Raw genomic sequence first — 17,885 nt, 5'->3', positions numbered from 1 at the left:
GGGATGCCTTTGTGAAACAAATGTCACCCATTGGACCACCTCACTCGATAAATAGACCAATTTAATATCCAGAAAGAGCAATACAAAACCTTACTATATCAGCATGGCACGCTGGAGCTCTTCATTTTGTCGAAGACCTTTATACAACTACTTTATTTCGCACCTTCGTAGATCTTTCTACATCCTATCGACTAAGCAAATTAGACTTTCACAAATTTCTTTCATTTAGATCTCGCTTACCAAGTTGCCCTTTGAGCCCCTTCAAAATTCCTCGATATCTTTCATTATCTCTCAGATTTGATATATTGAACGCAGCGTTAATGTAAGCTATGAACGTATGCTAGCTCTCCATAGAAACAAATGACAGATTTTCCACAAATCCTGGCACTACTGGTCCTCCTCTACCTTTGTAAAACATGTTTTGTCCGGACTATACCCCGTAAATGTACATTTTATGACCGTCCCATTTGTGTGACCCAGTTCTCAGGTTTATTTATCTTCTTTACCATGTACAAGTATTCCTTCCTAAACTGTCTAGCCCACGTTTAGGGTATGTGCACACGATGAGAGGCTTTTACGTCTGAAAAGACAGACTGTTTTCAGGAGAAAACAGCTGCCTCGTTTCAGCCGTAAAAGCTCCTCCTCGCATTATGCGAGGCGTCTGTGACGCTCGTAAATAAATCTTGAGCTGCTCTTCATTGACTTCAATGAAGAATGGCTCAAATTACGTTGCAAAGAAGTGCCCTGCACTTCTTTGCCGAGGCAGTCAATTTACACGTCGTCGTTTGACAGCTGTCAAATGACGACGCGTAAATTACAGGTCGTCTGCACAGTACGTCGGCAAACCCATTCAAATGAATGGGCAGATGTTTGCCGACGTATTGTAGCCCTATTTTCAGGTGTAAATCGAGGCATAATACGCCTCGTTTATGCCTGAAAATAGGTTGTGTGAACCCAGCCTTAGACTGAAGTCCTTTATCACTTTATTTCATCTCATACCTGCTGGAGAGTATCTTAGATTTCTCATTATCTTTTTATGCCCATTGTATGTGTAATTACATGTCAGGAACTGTACATTTATTTTAGCCTAAATTTTTGCTAATGTTTTCCTCTTAATGTAAAATGTATGTGTGTGTACTGTATATTTGCAGTGCCAGTGTAATTTCATGTTTTTCACATTATAGAGACTATTTTCTGCACACGTGTTCCATCTTTGACTGGTTGTACATCCGTTCTTGTGTTTTTTTTCTCTTTTTGGAAAAAATCGAAATAAAATGTTTTTATTAAAAAAAATAAAAATACTAAATGCTGGCTTTCGTGGGCCACCACTAGAGGGAGCTTAGGAGCTCCATGCATACTGTATTATTAATGTATAAAAAGTAAACACTAAAATCCCTCTAGTGGGGGGGCTGAATGCACTCCTAGCTTTATTGTCAGATTGTTCCCATTTGCCGGGAGCAATTCTGAGTTTAAGTATATATTAGGAAGATGTTCTTTATAAGTTTAACCAACACATACATATTAAATATAACCGTGAATATTATAGAAAATTGCTTTTACCATTCCATTTTCGGCAACATAGCTGGGCAGCCCACTGACAAGAGACCAATGATCCTCAGGGGGGGTGCTTTAATGACAACACATAATAAAAGTAAGTGTAGAGCAATGGCGTGATTAAACAATAACATGTGGTACGGGGGTTAATGTCTTACGGGATGACTTTGATTTCTTCTTTCCCATGCAAAAGATAATCAATAATCTTGTAAAAATTTATTTCCTGAGCAAGAAAGAAAAACAGCAGTTTATTTTTGCTCATAACAATTCAAGACAATAAGTGCAAAAAAATAAATGAAATATAATTTGTACCATATATGTTTGTCATTACCTTAAATACTATTCAGCATCCCTCTCTTTTATGTCTACATGTCTGCAGCACTGAAGCCAATGTCGATGATCAAAACACCTTCCCTCCATATACGGCTAATATGCGGTTCTATGTTTTTGGATTGAACCTTAATTTTGACAATGGATAAATCCTCGAACTGCCGTCAGCAGGACTTCTCTCGTGCTGCACTTATTCTGTAGAATCTGCTTCCCCAGGCCATTAGACTTGCTCTTACCATTCCCAGTCTTAAGAGCACATTGAAAACTAATTTCTTCAAGAAGGTCTAAGTCACATAACCAATACCCATGGTTCATACACAACCTGACCTGGTCACAAATATCTTCACTCCACCCTGTCCTTAACTAGCTACATTTGTCGCATCACTGCACTTTATAGCCGTGTTGGTTCAGATACTGGCTGGTTGTAAGCTTTTACGGACAGGGACCTCTCTCATTTTGTGTCATTGTTTGTTTGTTTGTTCATTTGTTTTTATTACTTGTCATTTTATTTGGTTGTTGCAACCCCTTGTAAAGATCTGCAGAATATATTGGCGAAATATAAAGATTATTATAATATATGTATAATATTAATGAGAATACATTCAGAGTATCACCACAGGTGAGTGTGCTGGTTCTTTGTGAACTTCTGTGTGACTATCTTTGTAATAAAGTACGTTGCGGCATAACAATTTTTTTTGTCTAGGGAATCCTATGGGCGGCTTATCTATTATCCATGTGACATGGATCCCAAATATCGCTGTGTGGAATAGGGGAATTCTACAGGAGGAGAGAGTTTAATATCACACACAAACCGCTTTTACAGCCACTAAATAGACATATTATAGATATTTCCATCAATATGTAGCATAGAACAAAGGCCTTACAAACCCTTCCATCAGGGGTCTTTGGTCCTTTATAAGGTAGTACATCTCCTAGTAGGATTGGCCATTGTTCGTAGAACTCCTAAATGGAAGAAAAATCAAAGTAAAAGTGAAATTGTCATGACAGTAAATATCATATTTGCACATGAAGCTCTCGTTCTGTTGAGCCTTGTCCGTTTTTATATAGGACATTCCTTTACATTAAAAAGAAATACGACGATGATGCACTTTGTACTGTACCTAACTTTTCAGGTGACTTTTCAGAATAAGCTGTCATGTTTGTGTACATGAATAAGACTATTTCTGGCCATTATTTGACTCGTATTCTGCATTTTGTAGCCGTTTTCCCCTCTGCAGGCTCTTTCTCTAATTCTCAGTTGTCTCTAAGCGACTGGGTAGAACTTAACTGCTATCATGTCTTCTATACACTGCACACAAAGAGAAATCTGCTCTCCTACCTCTATCTATCACATATATACAGTGAAGGAAATAAGTATTTGATCCCTTGCTGATTTTGTAAGTTTGCCCACTGTCAAAGACATGAACAGTCTAGAATTTTTAGGCTAGGTTAATTTTACCAGTGAGAGATAGATTATATTAAAAAAAAAAACAGAAAATCACATAGTCAAAATTATATATATTTATTTGCATTGTGCACAGAGAAATAAGTATTTGATCCCTTTGGCAAACAAGACTTAATACTTGGTGGCAAAACCCTTGTTGGCAAGCACAGCAGTCAGACGGTTTTTGTAGTTGATGATGAGGTTTGCACACATGTTAGATGGAATTTTGGCCCACTCCTCTTTGCAGATCATCTGTAAATCATTAAGATTTCGAGGCTGTCGCTTGGCAACTCGGATCTTCAGCTTCCTCCATAAGTTTTCGATGGGATTAAGGTCTGGAGACTGGCTAGGCCACTCCATGACCTTAATGTGCTTCTTTTTGAGCCACTCCTTTGTTGCCTTGGCTGTATGTTTCGGGTCATTGTCGAGCTCAATTTTAGTCTCATCTGACCACAGCACCTTCTCCCAATCACTCTCAGAATCATCCAGATGTTAATTTGCAAACTTCAGACGGGCCTGTACATGTGCCTTCTTGAGCAGGGGGACCTTGCGGGCACTGCAGGATTGTAATCCATTACGGCGTAATGTGTTACCAATGGTTTTCTTGGTGACTGTGGTCCCAGCTGCCTTGAGATCATTAACAAGTTCCCCCCGTGTCGTTTTCGGCTGAGCTCTCACCTTCCTCATTATCAAGGATACCCCACGAGGTGAGATTTTGCATGGAGCCCCAGATCGATGTCGATTGACAGTCATTTTGTATGTCTTCCATTTTCTTACTATAGCACCAACAGTTGTCTCCTTCTCACCCAGCGTCTTACTTATGGTTTTGTAGCCCATTCCAGCCTTGTGCAGGTCTATGATCTTGTCCCTGACATCCTTAGAAAGTGCTTTGGTCTTGCCCATGTTGTAGAGGTTAGAGTCAGACTGATTAATTGAGTCTGTGGACAGGAGTCTTTTATACAGGTGACCATGTAAGACAGCTGTCTTTAATGCAGGCACCAAGTTGATTTGGAGCGTGTAACTGGTCTGGAATAGGATGAACTCTTAATGGTTGGTAGGGGATCAAATACTTATTTCTCTGTGCACAATGCAAATAAATATATATAATTTTGACTATGTAATTTTCTGTTTTTTTTTAAAATATAATCTATCTCTCACTGGTAAAATTAACCTAGCCTAAAAATTCTAGACTGTTCATGTCTTTGACAGTGGGCAAACTTACAAAATCAGCAAGGGATCAAATACTTATTTCCTTCACTGTAGATGCTGCAACATGGAGGACATTAAACAGCTGTGATGAGAAGTGTAGCCGATAATCCAGCACTGGGGTGAAAAATCAAATTACAGCATGTCTGTGTCTCCTCTCTTAGGTTATGTTCACACACAGTGAGCAAAAACGTCTAAAAATACAGAGCTGTTTTCAGGCAAAAACAGCTCCTGATTTTCAGACTTTTTTTTAACAAGTCGCGTTTTTCGCTGCGTTTTTTACGGCCGTTTTTGGAGCTGTTTTTCAATGGAGTTAATGAAAAACGCCCTGCACTTCTTTTGACCAGCCGTCATTTTACGCGCCGTATTTTGACAGCGACGCGTAAAATAAAGGCTCGTGGGAACAGAACATCGTAATTCCCATTGAAAGCAATGGGCAGATGTTTGTAGAAGTATTAGGGGTGTTTTTTCAGGTGTAATTCGAGGCGTAAAACGCCTGAATTACGTCTGAAACCACTGCTTGTGAACATACCCTTACTGTGCTCCCCCTCCCTTCTCTAAAGACTTGAATAGGCAACGTGTCTGTCTAATTCTCCCCGTTTCCTCCCCCTCCTTAGACTTATATGGGCAGCATGTCTGCATCTCTCTCTACTCCTGCTCCCCACTTCCCCTCCATAGACTTCTATGGGCAGCTTATCTTAGTGTCTCACTCTGTTCCAGCTCCCCAGTCCCCATCCATAGAATTCTATAAATGAGCTGCGTGTTTGTCTCCTCCCTTTGCTCCTGCTCCCCCCTCCTGCTTCCCCTCCTCTACCGATAGACTTCTATTAGCTTAAAGCCTATATTCAAAACTGATAACTACAGTTAGAGAAAAAGACTATGCGAACTTCCGTAATAATAGTGTATCTGACTGAGCTACCCGTAGTTCATGACTGTGATCCCATCACATCATAGTTTATTTAGATGGATAGAGCAAACAAATAATATAGTAAGCAGCACTCTTTGACTATGTGGGGTGGGTACCAGGAACTGCAACCTGATCCAAAATTGTAAACAGTCCAAACATGTACCACATGTGTTATTATACACACTTATACAATACTTTTTTTAAGTACAGTATGTAGTTTTATACACTTATATACTCACTATGTCATTTTAATTGGCACTTTGTATTTACCAATGTATTTGCTTTGCACCATTTAAATATCTGCTTCACATGTATCAATACACTTGAAAAAAGTTCCAGTGTGGAACTAAAACGTTGCACTAATAAGGGCTAATAAATCTTAACTTGTTTTTCACTGGATTTTCGATTGATCGATAGAAACAATAGAGGCTGATTGTTTCTATAGTGGACATGTGCAGGGTTTATATCAGCTGTCAGGATACAGAGGTTTGCAGTCCTAACAAGCTGAGAAAGAGTATTTTTAGCTTTACTGCCCTGTTACCTCAGAGGCTCTGCTCCTTCCCTGACAAGCAGGGCAGAAAGCTTTTTCTATTGGCCACACTGCAGTGAACAGAGTATCAATTAGCAGAGACCTGGCTGTGTGGAAAGTGACTAAGTGTAACGTCCACAGCCGAGGACTGTCGTGCTTAACTGCACACCGACGGCTACGGCCATGGACAAGTGAGTGCCAGGCGGCATCTAACTCCTGGGAGACGCCGGCACTCATTCTGCATCGCTGCACTAGTTCCTGTAGGGTGCGCGCATGCTTGCGCCTGCCCTTAAAGGGCCAGTGCACACGCATGAGGAAAATCTGTAATTAGCCCATGATCACCCTGGACTATAAAAATGGCTCTGCCCTTTCATTCATTGCCTGAGCGTTGTTGTGTTTACCGGTGTTAGTCTTAGCAAATGGTCCCTTAGTGTTATCCTGTTCCCGTGCCCTGCTACCTGTATCCTATATCCCGTGCTATATCTGTTCCTGTGACTTAACCTGTTGAATTTGTGTTGTGTCACCGGTCAAGCCTGCTGATATACACCACATCTTGTGTCTACAAGTTCATCTGTGACGAGTCTCCATTACTGTCTGGACTATTAAAGGTACTCTTGTACTATGACTGTTGTTTGGCCAGCTGCTACTCCGCTACGGCGGTGCGGTATAGTGGGTCCACATACCCACGGATCGTGACACTAAGAATGTGTGTCCCACAGCTCTCAGCTCATTATGTGAACGTGCACATGGTTGTACACTTTGAAGACTAGGTTGCGCTATACAATGTAAGTAAATGTCATTACTCTTCACTGGATAATTTTTTTTATCAGCATGTAAATGGCAAACATTGTTCATTCGTTTATGATCTATGCAATGAATGATATTTAAAGGTGGGACAACCCCTTTAAATGTCCTTGTTTTTGACCTGATCAATAGATTTGCATTCATACTTTTACTATATTACTCCAGATTGTCCAGATGTCTGTCTAATTTCTAACTGCATATTAGGCTAAGTTCACACTGCCGTTACTATGCATTTACCTCTCTTCTGTCAGAGGAAAAGAGGATCGATACATTAAACGGAAAGCAATGGTTCCGTAAGAATTACCGTTGATTTCAATGGTAATTATTTTGTATTAGTTGCTTTCCGTTTGTCTCTGTTCGCTAGGTTGCCGTTTTTTGAACAGAAACAAAAAGTTCTTCAGACTGCACTTTTATTTCTGTTTAAAAAAACGTAAACCTAGTGAACAGAGACAAACAGAAAGCAACTGATACAAAATAATTACTATGGAAATCAATGGTAATTATAACGGAACCGTTGCTTTCTATTTAATGTATCGATCCTCTCTACCGACAGAGGAAAACGTATAGCAATACTAGTGTAAAAGAAGCCTTAGACTGCAAATTGTACATTATTGTGTGAATGAAAAAAACAAGAATATAGACATAAAGGAAAATGTGGATCTCTCACATAATATATCATACAGTAAGTGTCCCTCTTTTACAGATAGATAGATAGATAGATAGATAGATAGATAGATAGATAGATAGATAGATAGATAGATAGATAGATAGATAGATAGATAGATAGATAGATAGATAGATAGATCGATATGGTGTGCGTGCCAAAAATTTATAAAAATAAGGGTGCCAACCCACACTGAGTATTTCCTCCCTGAGATTTTCCTGTGAAATGTTCTGCGTACGTGACTAGCATTTTATTACTTTCTATAGTCCTCTATGTGTCTTGTTTTCAGACTCTGCTTATGATGTGGTCGGTGGGTTCATAGAAATTCATATCCTATCTGTCTCACCTTCTCTTTTGTCATATCCAGCAATGCCACAGAGTAGCGGTCACAGTTCAAGTATATCCTGACGGTGTAGAGAGCTTTGTGAAACTGACGCTCAATGTCTGTAAGTTCCTCAAACACTTTGTTGGCGCTCCAAAGCAGGATCTGTGGAGAGGAAGCATGGTCAGTGGTCACGGTTACATGTGAGATTAACACCACATGTCTTATCGATATCACCTTCACCGTGTTTATTTGCTTTTCATTATAATATGAAATAGATTTCTACTTTTTGCTCATAAATAATATATTTTGCAGTACTACCTATGTGTGATTGTATGGGAGTTTAGTCAAATATTGAGACAGCAGTGCCGAATTGGTTATTTAAGTCTTTTGGGACAGCATTATTCCCACATTATGACGGCTCACTCTGCTAAAGTGTACCTTCAACTATGAACATCATTTCACTTTAAGGTCTAAAATTCTGTAATGCTCAGATTCAATAATACATTTGTATTGGAGTTGACTTTTACTCTGCTTCCCTTTCCATAGTGATAGAGGGTTTCCCATCTTAGACATTTATAGCACATCCCCTTATCCCACCTCCGTATCCCCACCTATCTGGAGAAAGAAATGGATAGTTGGCCACACATGTGCATGGCTCTTCTAGTTTGTAGGCGTTAAGTAACAGCATATCAATCTGTGGATATGTGATGAAGGTCTAAGATGAGAAAACTGCAGGGCAAATGTAGTATTACATGGGGGCCTTTCCGATAAATCGAGACCGCCACATCTGTTACGGAGCAGCTCTGAGTACTGGCTTGTAGCGGGGGATCTGAAAAATCTCAAACAACCCCTTATAATAAAATATATTACAAAAAGGTACCTTAGAAATCACATAACAGTTTTTTGCATTAGAGGGGTATGCCCAGCATTGCCAATGATCACCTATCCACAGGATAGGTGATAATTGTTTGTTCGCTGGGGGCCCCACTACTGAGTCCCACACCGACAGTGAGAACGGGGTCCTGAATCCACTGTTCCTCAACACTGCTTGCCCACAATCAGGAGGACATTGAATGGAGCAGTGGTCAAGCACGCGCTGCTGCTTTATTCATAGTCTAAGGGAATGACGGAAACAGTCGAGTAGAGAGCTCAGCTGCTTCCGTCATTCCCATAGGCATTGAATGGAGCGGTAGGTGCATGCTCGATCGCCACTTCATTCATGCTACTCCTCACTGCGGTCGTGTAGTGAGAAGGATCCGGGGGTTTGGGACCTCTGTTTTTCCTATCAGTGGGGGTCTTAGTGTTGAAGCGCCTAGCGATCAAACAATTATCCTGTGGATATTTGATCATTGTTGATGTTGGTCATACCCCTTTAATACTGAATTAGTTTAAGGAGCAAAACCAATATCGCCCATGTGGAAAACCTACTTCCCCATAAATGTATTAACTATTTCACCACCTATAACAAAAATAATTGTAACCAACTTATTTGCATCGCTGTTGAGGAATTTTATCCCTCTCTGCTTTACAGGACCGCTTTACATTTGTGACATTTCTATGGGGTATGCTTAAATGTCTGACCATGAGGGTTCAACCTCTGTGATTCCAAGAATGGGGGTCTAGTTCCCCATTCCAAGCAGAATGGTATAGTGAAGGAGAGACAAAGATTACAGTGCACTGTCAAATTTATCTCTCATTCAACATAATGGAAAGTGTTTACGCTTGTGTGACCACTTGTCTATCAGGAACAGGGAAATGGGCACCACTGATCTAGTGATCGATATGTCATAAATATCTATGATGGGAAAACTCCTTTAATTCAGACACAGATGTAGTTTTTAAAACTTAAAGGGTTCTTGTCATCTTGGCCATTTCACGTTACTTTTATATCTGCAGAACTAACCCTATTGACCTTTACCAGGAACAAAAAGAAAAAAAACACAACATTTCTATAAGAACACAATCAGAATTGAAGGAAATTCATGAAAAAAATGTTGAATATCCATATAAAAAGGGTTACAAAGCATTATCTTTAGCCCTGGGACATTGTCTGCCAAATATTTCTCAGAGTGGTGACAACTGATCCAGGAGGTCAATAAGCATCGCAGAAGAACATTTACAGAACAGAGAATATGTAGTCTCAACCAAGGTCATTGTCCTTGACACCACAAAAAGAAGACTGGGCACAAATGAGATTCAAGAAAGAACAGAATGGAATGAAATGTTGATTGACACATTTATAAAACAAATAAAGAACAAATTTTTTGAGTTAATGTTCTATGGACAGGTGAGTCAAATGTTGTACTCTTTAGCTTATAGATTGCCATATGTGGGCCATAAAACATAAGCAAAAAATATAGCATACAGCAATAAGGAACATGGCAGTGATGGTATTGGGATGCTTTGTTAGATTTTATACTATACCAGAAAATTCTTAAAGGAGTTGTCCACCTTGGACAGTCCATTTCTGTTTTATTTGTAATTTGCAAGGGAACCAGGAAGTAAGAGTTTAATTGTCCTGCAGCACCACCAGAGGGCAAATGAAGCATTACACAGTTCCCATCAATAAGCTATCTGCGTAATACACATATTTGCTGGGTCCTCCAGAGTCAGAGACACTTTTTGTAGGCTCTATCCGTTATGGGATGACAAGAAGGGTATTCGAACATGGGTTTTCCTAAACCAGACGGCTGGTCACCTGTTCATAAAATGGTCAAAAGCAATCCTATAACTGAATGGCTTGAGAGAAAAAAAATAAACGTTTTGGATTGGCCTAGTCAAAGTCTTGACTTAAACCCAGTAGAGATATCTACTAATATATCTAACATAAAGCAGCTCTGCAAGAAGATGCGAAGGACTGACAACAAATTATTGAACACACGGGGCTGCTATTATAGGTGCTTTATATGGTGCAACCAATTGTAGAATAATTGGCACTAAACCTAATGAAAATCGGTATGGTAGCAGAACACTGATGCAAGGTCTAGTTGCTTACCTGACTTTTCCTGGATTCAACGCCATGAAGGTAGTTGATATGATAGTGTTTAAGAACAACAGATATAAAATCCAGATATTTGGTAAAGACCTGCAAGAACAAAAATAATTACTCGTCTATATATTGCTGACAGGTTGCCTGGAGCTCTCATATGTAAATATATTTTCTTATCTTACCACTTCATCCTCCTTGGTAAAGGCTGGGGCGTTCTGTTTGTTAATGGCCATTATGACTGCTAAAACCTCCTTTCCATACAGAATGGGTGTAGCCAGAAGATTGGTTGTAGTATAGCCATTCTGCTTGTCCGAAAAGTCAGAGAAGTGTGCGTTCTGTAGAGATGGACACGTTAATGTTTGAACATATTTTTCAGTCACAAAAACGGTGTACAGGTACAGGTACGACCAGCCATGGAGGAATTTGTCCAACAACCAGGACTCTTCCTACAGCTGGTCACCACACCAAACTAAGTAATCAGGCGAGAAGGGCCTTGGTAAGAGAGGTGACCAAGAACCCAAATGGTCACTCTGGCTGAGCTCCAAAAACCTGTGTGCAAATGGGAGAAAATACCAGTAGGTCAACCATCACTGCAGCACTCCACCAATTTTGACTTTATGACCGAGTGGCCAGAAAGAAGCCTCCCCTCAGTAAAAGACATATGAAAGCCCGCCTGGAGTTTGCAAAAAAGAACCTAAAGGACTCTGACACTGTGACAAACAAGATTCTGTGGTCTGACGAAACCAAGATTGAACTTTTTGGCTCTAATTCTAAGTGTCATGTCTGGAGGAAACCAGGCACTGCTCATCACCTGTCCAATACCATCCCTACAGTGAAGCATGGTGGTGGGGATATCATGCTGTGGGTGGGGGTGTTTTTCAGTGGCTAGGACAGAGGGACTGGTCAGGGTTGAGGGAAAGATGAATGGAACAAAGTACAGAGATATTCTTAATGAAAACCTGATCCAGAGTGCTCTGGACCTCAGACTAGGCCGCAGGTTCACCTTCCAACAAGACAATGACCCTAAGCACACAGCCAAGACAACACAGGAGTGGCTTAGGGACAACTCTGTGATTGTCCTTGAGTGGTCCAGCCAGAGCCCTGACTTGAACCCAATCGAACATCTCTGGAGAGACCTGAAAATGGCTGTCCACCGACGGTCCCTATCTAACCTGACAGAGCTTGAGAGGATCTGCAGAGAAGAATGGCAGAAAATCCCCAAATCCAGGTGTTCAAAACTTGTGGCATCATAACCAAGAAGACTGGAGGCTGTTATCACTGCCGAGGGTGCTTCAACTAAGTACTGAGTAAAGGGTCTGAATACTTATGTCAATGCAATATTTTAGTTTTTCATTTTCAATAAATTAGCAAAGAACTAACATTCTGTTTTCACTTTGTCATTATGGGGGATTGAGTGCAGAATGATGGGGGAAAACGAGATTTTTTTTAATTTTAGCACAAGGCCTCAACATAACAACAAAATGTGAAAAAAAGTGAAAGAGTCTGAAGACTTTCCGAATGCACTCTAGGGGACAAACAACTAAAATATTTTAATGGAACATTTAATAGGGTATACTCATCACAGACATTGGTGTCATATGGCTAGGATATGCCACCAATGTCTGATCGACAGAGGTTTGGCTGCTTTGACCCCTGCTGATTGCTAGAACATGTAACCTGTTTCCAAGCAAGTGGTGCTGGCAAGAGACCAAGTGGCATGGCGCTTGCCTAGCACAGCTCGCATTTGGCAAGGATCACACCGGTCGGACTCCCACTGATCGGACATTGGTGGGCATAACATAGTGATATGGCTGTGATAAAATAAAACACCTTTTCAATGAATGTTACAAACCGGTAATATTATTCAAGTTATCCCCACGTTTGGATGCACTTTGCAATTCAGTCACATTTTAGCCAACGTGTGCAATTCTCTAATAGAATCACTTCTGATAAAACCTAGAACATGGCAGATAAAGGGAGCTCGAGTTTCCCGAGGCGGTCTTTAAAGCCCATCAGCGAACCACAGACTGCTGTTTATGGAAGTCTATAGTTATGGATCACAGTAGCCTGTTGGTCGGTAATTTGCTTATAGTTGTAGTCCCATTTGCAATGGCAAACAAGTCACTGAAGTAAATGAGAGTTGCAGAAATCTCTGAGTAGAAACACGTGACAGTCCCCGCTCTCCCATTTTTTCTCCAATGAAGAGACTGCACAAGTATGGCCTGCTCACCCATTGCAAGCGCAACTGTAAACAATGTAAGTTCCTATTGAATAAAAGCAAGCAGAGATCTTGAGAACTGTAAAGAATTGATACAGAAAGTATATTGGAAAATTGTATATCTTTTCATTATACAACGAATAACATTTAGTTGCTGAAAATGGACAATCCTTTTAATAAACATCCAGTAATGTTGCTACAGATTATATAGTAAGGACATGATGAACATCAAACAGCAGGCCATACATCATTCAGGAGCTCGAGCAGCTACTGACATGGGCAGAATCTGAGATAATCTGAATATTACTGGGATTACCCACAGTTTATATGATTATCTTGTTATCAGATTTCATACCTTATATTACTAATCTGCACAATTTCTCTGATGTACGGGATGGAAGAGTCTGGTCTTACTGAGATGATATAATTTTAATTCTGGTTGCATTAATTAAATTCGCCCTGATTAAATTAAAATGAGAGCAGGGCCACAAATACTTTAGATCAGATTACATCATGTTCATTTACTGATTAATAATCTCAGAGGGCAGACAGCAATACCTTATATAAAATGTCTGTCCGGAGGTCAAATAGATAAGAGAACGACTAATGGCCAAACTTATCTTTTAGGGCCCTCAATAACGTGTTCTGCTGATGTAAATTTGTACCTACAATAAAGTCACTTTTACATGGGGCCAATGATCAGGCCAACGAGCGTTCATATGAATGCTAATTCCCGATCATTGCCCTGTATGAACAGGGCAACGATCAGTCAATGCACGAGCAAACGCTCATTGATCGGCTGTTCTGATTATTTATGCCGCCAATAAAATGGTCGCTAGTCGGCAGCACATCTCCCTGCTTAATGAAATAGATAGAGATGTATAGGGACGAGCAATCGTAGTAATGATCGATCATCACCATACATTACTGATCATAGCTCTCGTTGACCGGCACTCGTTTTAACGCCCCATATTGGTCCATGTAAAAGGGCTCTCACTCCATCCATGGAGAGTCTTAATATCCAGCTAACAAATAACTCTGGCACCGATGTTCTATTTTCCCCTTCTTACAGACATTTATACTTCCCTGCGATCAACAGGAGGCTGATCTGTATTCACTCTAACATGACTAAGTAAAATGGCGCCCCTATTAGCAGTCTGCATTAAGAAGATGCTCATTAAAGTTATTGTTATACTCAAACAATACAATTTTCAACTGCAGTCATGGACGCAAGAAGCTCTCTTGAAGCCCAAGGCAGGGATTTGCCCCTGAAGCTCCACATGGTAGCTGTCGGATGGGCAATCATTCAGCTTACAGTTATCTGCCTCCATTCACCCAGTAACATGCCTGCATGGCTTTGCTGAACATGTATGTTATATGCCAGTACGTGTGGTGTCCATAAATGTATGTACGGTTGTGTCCCCTATATATAAAGATAGGTAAAAGGCAAGCTATAAACCTACAGGGAAGAACAGAGTGGTTGTAGTCGGCACTTGTCACCCAGTGAAAGTTTATTCCTGACCATGAACCCTGGAACCTACAACAAGATCAGTCGCTTGACTGTACAAATAAATTCTGGGTTGTTTTTCCCCATTAAATGAAGCCCTCCCCCCACATGCCACTTTAGACAACTGCCTGTCCCCTGACTGATGTATTAAATGCAGCTGTCTGCAGAATAATGTTGGGGTAGTCTGTAAATTCACATTTATAAAATGTTAGAACAGAAAGTTTTAGACCGTGCAATGGTAAATGGTTTTTTTTGTGTTTTTTTTGTTTTTTTACCATGGTCTTCAAAAATATCGCAGCACTAAAATATTGTATCTTTTACATGTGTACGTGACAAATTAAAAGTGTAAAGCATGTGGAGAAGGCAGGGCTCATTACTTCAAGCGTCACTGTGGTGATATATAGCATTAGATGGAGCAGATAGTGGATGGTATCCAGCCTGTGTGTGCACTGAAGACAGAATTACCCTGTGACATTTTACGCTACACAGATTCTACTTGATCTTTACCCTATAATCAGCCTTATGCACTTATCAGGATTATCCCCGGCTTGCCATGTGCTGGAGGGTCGAAATACGACAAGGACTTCAATCTACTGCAATATCACCTGTGCACAGCATTAACAGACAAACCGCTGCACACTTTTATTTCAAATAATGGATGAGACTCATGTATTATTATTACTATTAGGTGTATAGTGACATCATCATCAGATGAGATATAACAGACATCCATAAAACAATGCAACACCAGGTAGATAGAAGTGCTAGATCTACATCTAGTTACACCAATAGCGTCATTCTATTTATAAGTGGTTTTCATTCTCATTGGTGACTCTTAAACACGATAGATAGATAGATAGATAGATAGATAGATAGATAGATAGATAGATAGATAGATAGATAGATAGATAGATAGATAGATAGATAGATAGATAGATAGATCAATATGGTGTGCTCCATAGAGGAGGCTTTGCTGATCTACCAAGAGACCCATTTTTCGAAGATCCATCCTATGAACAGGACCTCAAAAGGGAGGTATTTCATCAAATGTAATTAGTTGGGGGTGTTTCTATGGAGTAATTCTTTCCTTGATAGCGCCAGTAACTTCCAGGGCACTGTACATATGAACGTTTTTGAGGGCATTACCAGTTAAAATGTCCCACAAGTTGGGGTGTAAATGAAAAGGTATTTATTGGGTGTCAGCGCAGTCTCTGGAGGTGGTTTCAGACTTCTTTGCCATATATCTCGTGAGAGGAAGGGGGTAATCTGATGGTGTATCAACATTTGTCACCGTTGCTACTGCTGTAAGGTAGCAGCGCCGAAACAAGATCTGTTTTTCATTCCCTCCTACTCCACTATGCTTGCGGTGACCGGATGGCTCACCGCCCTTAGGTCTTGGCAGCAGCACACATTGGAAATTACTCCTTTAATCCTGGTTTTGATCACTCCCAGGTGAGAGCACTATTGTATATGTCCGATATACTTTTATCCATCTGTTTATTTGCACTATGTGGCACCGTGATTTTTGCTTTTATCCCCACTGCTATAATTTTGACATAAATAAAATGTTGGAGCTGAAAACAGAGACATTTTATGAAAAGGGACCCTCCAATTGGAAGGTCACTTGAATTGACTAGAAGTTAGTGACCCATCTTAGTAACAAAAACTCTTTTAGGGGCACAGATCCTCATATCTTTCATACTTTAGTTGTGTCATTTCACATTACTGATGTCTGTCGAGTAATCAGATAATTATCTCTTTTTCCTCAGGATGCCTCTAGCAAACTAAAGTTTTCCTAATAAAACTGAATATTTCACAACACAACGTATCAAACAAGTCAGTAAGTGTTTTACAAACTCAATATTGGTGTGGACATGCCGAGAACAGGTATCGTTCCATTTAGTCAGAATAGGGAGAGTATAATATTAACATTATTCACATCTCGAGGCATAAAGCCTATAGTTACCTTTTACCTCGAGTAGCTTTGTAAATACAGTACATTGCTTCATTTAGGTTTACTTGTGCTGTTCCTGAGTTACAGCCTGTATTATAGTTCTGAGGTGAATTCACAAACCCACAGGCTTCAGAGCTGAAATCTCCCATCATTCTTTGCTGGTTCAATGTCTGGATAGAACAGTGGTTGCCAAACTGTAGTTTGACAGTTGTTGTGAAACTAAAACTCCCTGCACAACTTGACAACTCCAGGTTGAACCAGACATTGATTTTTCTTTTGCTATATTGCTTTTTGAAGTGTGATAGTAAATTTATTAACGCAAACCTATTTATGGGTTCAAGAGACATTTAAGGAGCAAAAAGATAGATTTGGGTCGAAACTAGGGACTGTCTTTTCAGAAGAGGTGCACCTGCGAGGTATGTAACTTGTCTATTGAACTATGGGAGTTCAGCTACTGTTGACTGTTTCAAATGGCAACCAGAAGAGTTGTGAATGGAAATGTAACTCTACCATGAAAAGTTCTGTTACAGATGGCATCTGCCATTGGGAAGTTTCTTCTTCTTTGCTGGCGGCACAGGAAGGGAAAGTTACATGTGGAGCCGCCAAAGATTAGCCACCAACATGCATCAAGTGAGTGAGCTGTGGCTTACACTTGGGGGGAGGGCATTCCAGCTCACATTGGGGGAACATAGTTACTGTCTCTGGAGAACATTGGGTCAGGAAGTGGGGGGATATATATATCGTGGCTGGCAATAGAGGAGCATCGTAGTTGACAATGGAGAGCACTCTGGCTCGCCTTTCAGGGCACACTGTGGTTAGTACTGTAACACACCTCAGCGTCTGCAGACCCTCATTTTGAAGAAATGATTGACATGAATCTCCCACTTACTCTTCAAAAAGAGGTTCTGCAGCAGATGAGGTGTTTGTTATAAGGAATAGTTAACCCCCTATGAATACAACAATGTGCTTTTATAGAGTCACATAACTCCTTGGTGACTTCTAAATCTTATAAGAAACAGTACAGAACATTATACTGTACATATAAACATAAAACGGCGTTCAAAAGTGACCATATGCCTTACGTACAACATCCAGCCCTTGTGTGTTGCACTGTAGAAATATGTTTTGTGATCATATATTGTATTACCAAATTACCAGTTCCAGGTGATATTTCTGCTACAAAGTAGCAGCTTGGTCTACCTAGTATCATAAAAATAGTCCACAAAGTATGAGCCTGTGTAGAGGGGAAGCTGTCAATCACATTGTGTGGGCAAGGATAGCCGGACTCCTAGGACCTCCCACATGACTCTATCTAGGACTTTATCTGCTTTTACAGTAAAAACCCTATTACAATATATCGCCAAGCACATCGGCCCCAATTATATCCAATGATGTCTTCAGATAGGACAAGTGTCAGGTCTACTTTATATCACACTATACAACTTTTGCAAAGA

At 40.3% G+C, this 17,885-nt stretch overlaps 2 protein-coding genes across 4 annotated transcripts in view; one reads left to right on the top strand and one right to left on the bottom strand.

Annotated features, from left to right (window-relative positions):
* Positions 1-17,885, top strand: part of RBP4 (retinol binding protein 4) — a 349,798-nt gene that overhangs the window by 317,420 nt on the left and 14,493 nt on the right. The gene's annotated exons all lie outside the window — the stretch shown is intronic.
* Positions 1-17,885, bottom strand: part of PDE6C (phosphodiesterase 6C) — a 49,196-nt gene that overhangs the window by 30,333 nt on the left and 978 nt on the right. For both annotated transcript variants that reach the window (XM_075841018.1, XM_075841017.1), the window contains exons 2-7: positions 10,935-11,087; positions 10,759-10,848; positions 7,785-7,925; positions 2,773-2,847; positions 1,713-1,777; positions 1,561-1,627 (exon numbers count right to left, since the gene is read on the bottom strand). In XM_075841018.1, the coding sequence (XP_075697133.1) occupies positions 1,561-1,627; positions 1,713-1,777; positions 2,773-2,847; positions 7,785-7,925; positions 10,759-10,848; positions 10,935-11,087 (591 nt within the window). The remainder of the gene's footprint in view (positions 1-1,560; positions 1,628-1,712; positions 1,778-2,772; positions 2,848-7,784; positions 7,926-10,758; positions 10,849-10,934; positions 11,088-17,885) is intronic.

Source organism: Rhinoderma darwinii, chromosome 11, assembly GCF_050947455.1.
Source record: "Rhinoderma darwinii isolate aRhiDar2 chromosome 11, aRhiDar2.hap1, whole genome shotgun sequence".
NCBI classification, from domain to species: Eukaryota; Metazoa; Chordata; class Amphibia; order Anura; family Rhinodermatidae; genus Rhinoderma; species Rhinoderma darwinii.
The sequence above is the reverse complement of the archived record's forward strand: the minus strand, read 5'-3'. Positions and strand labels throughout refer to the sequence as shown.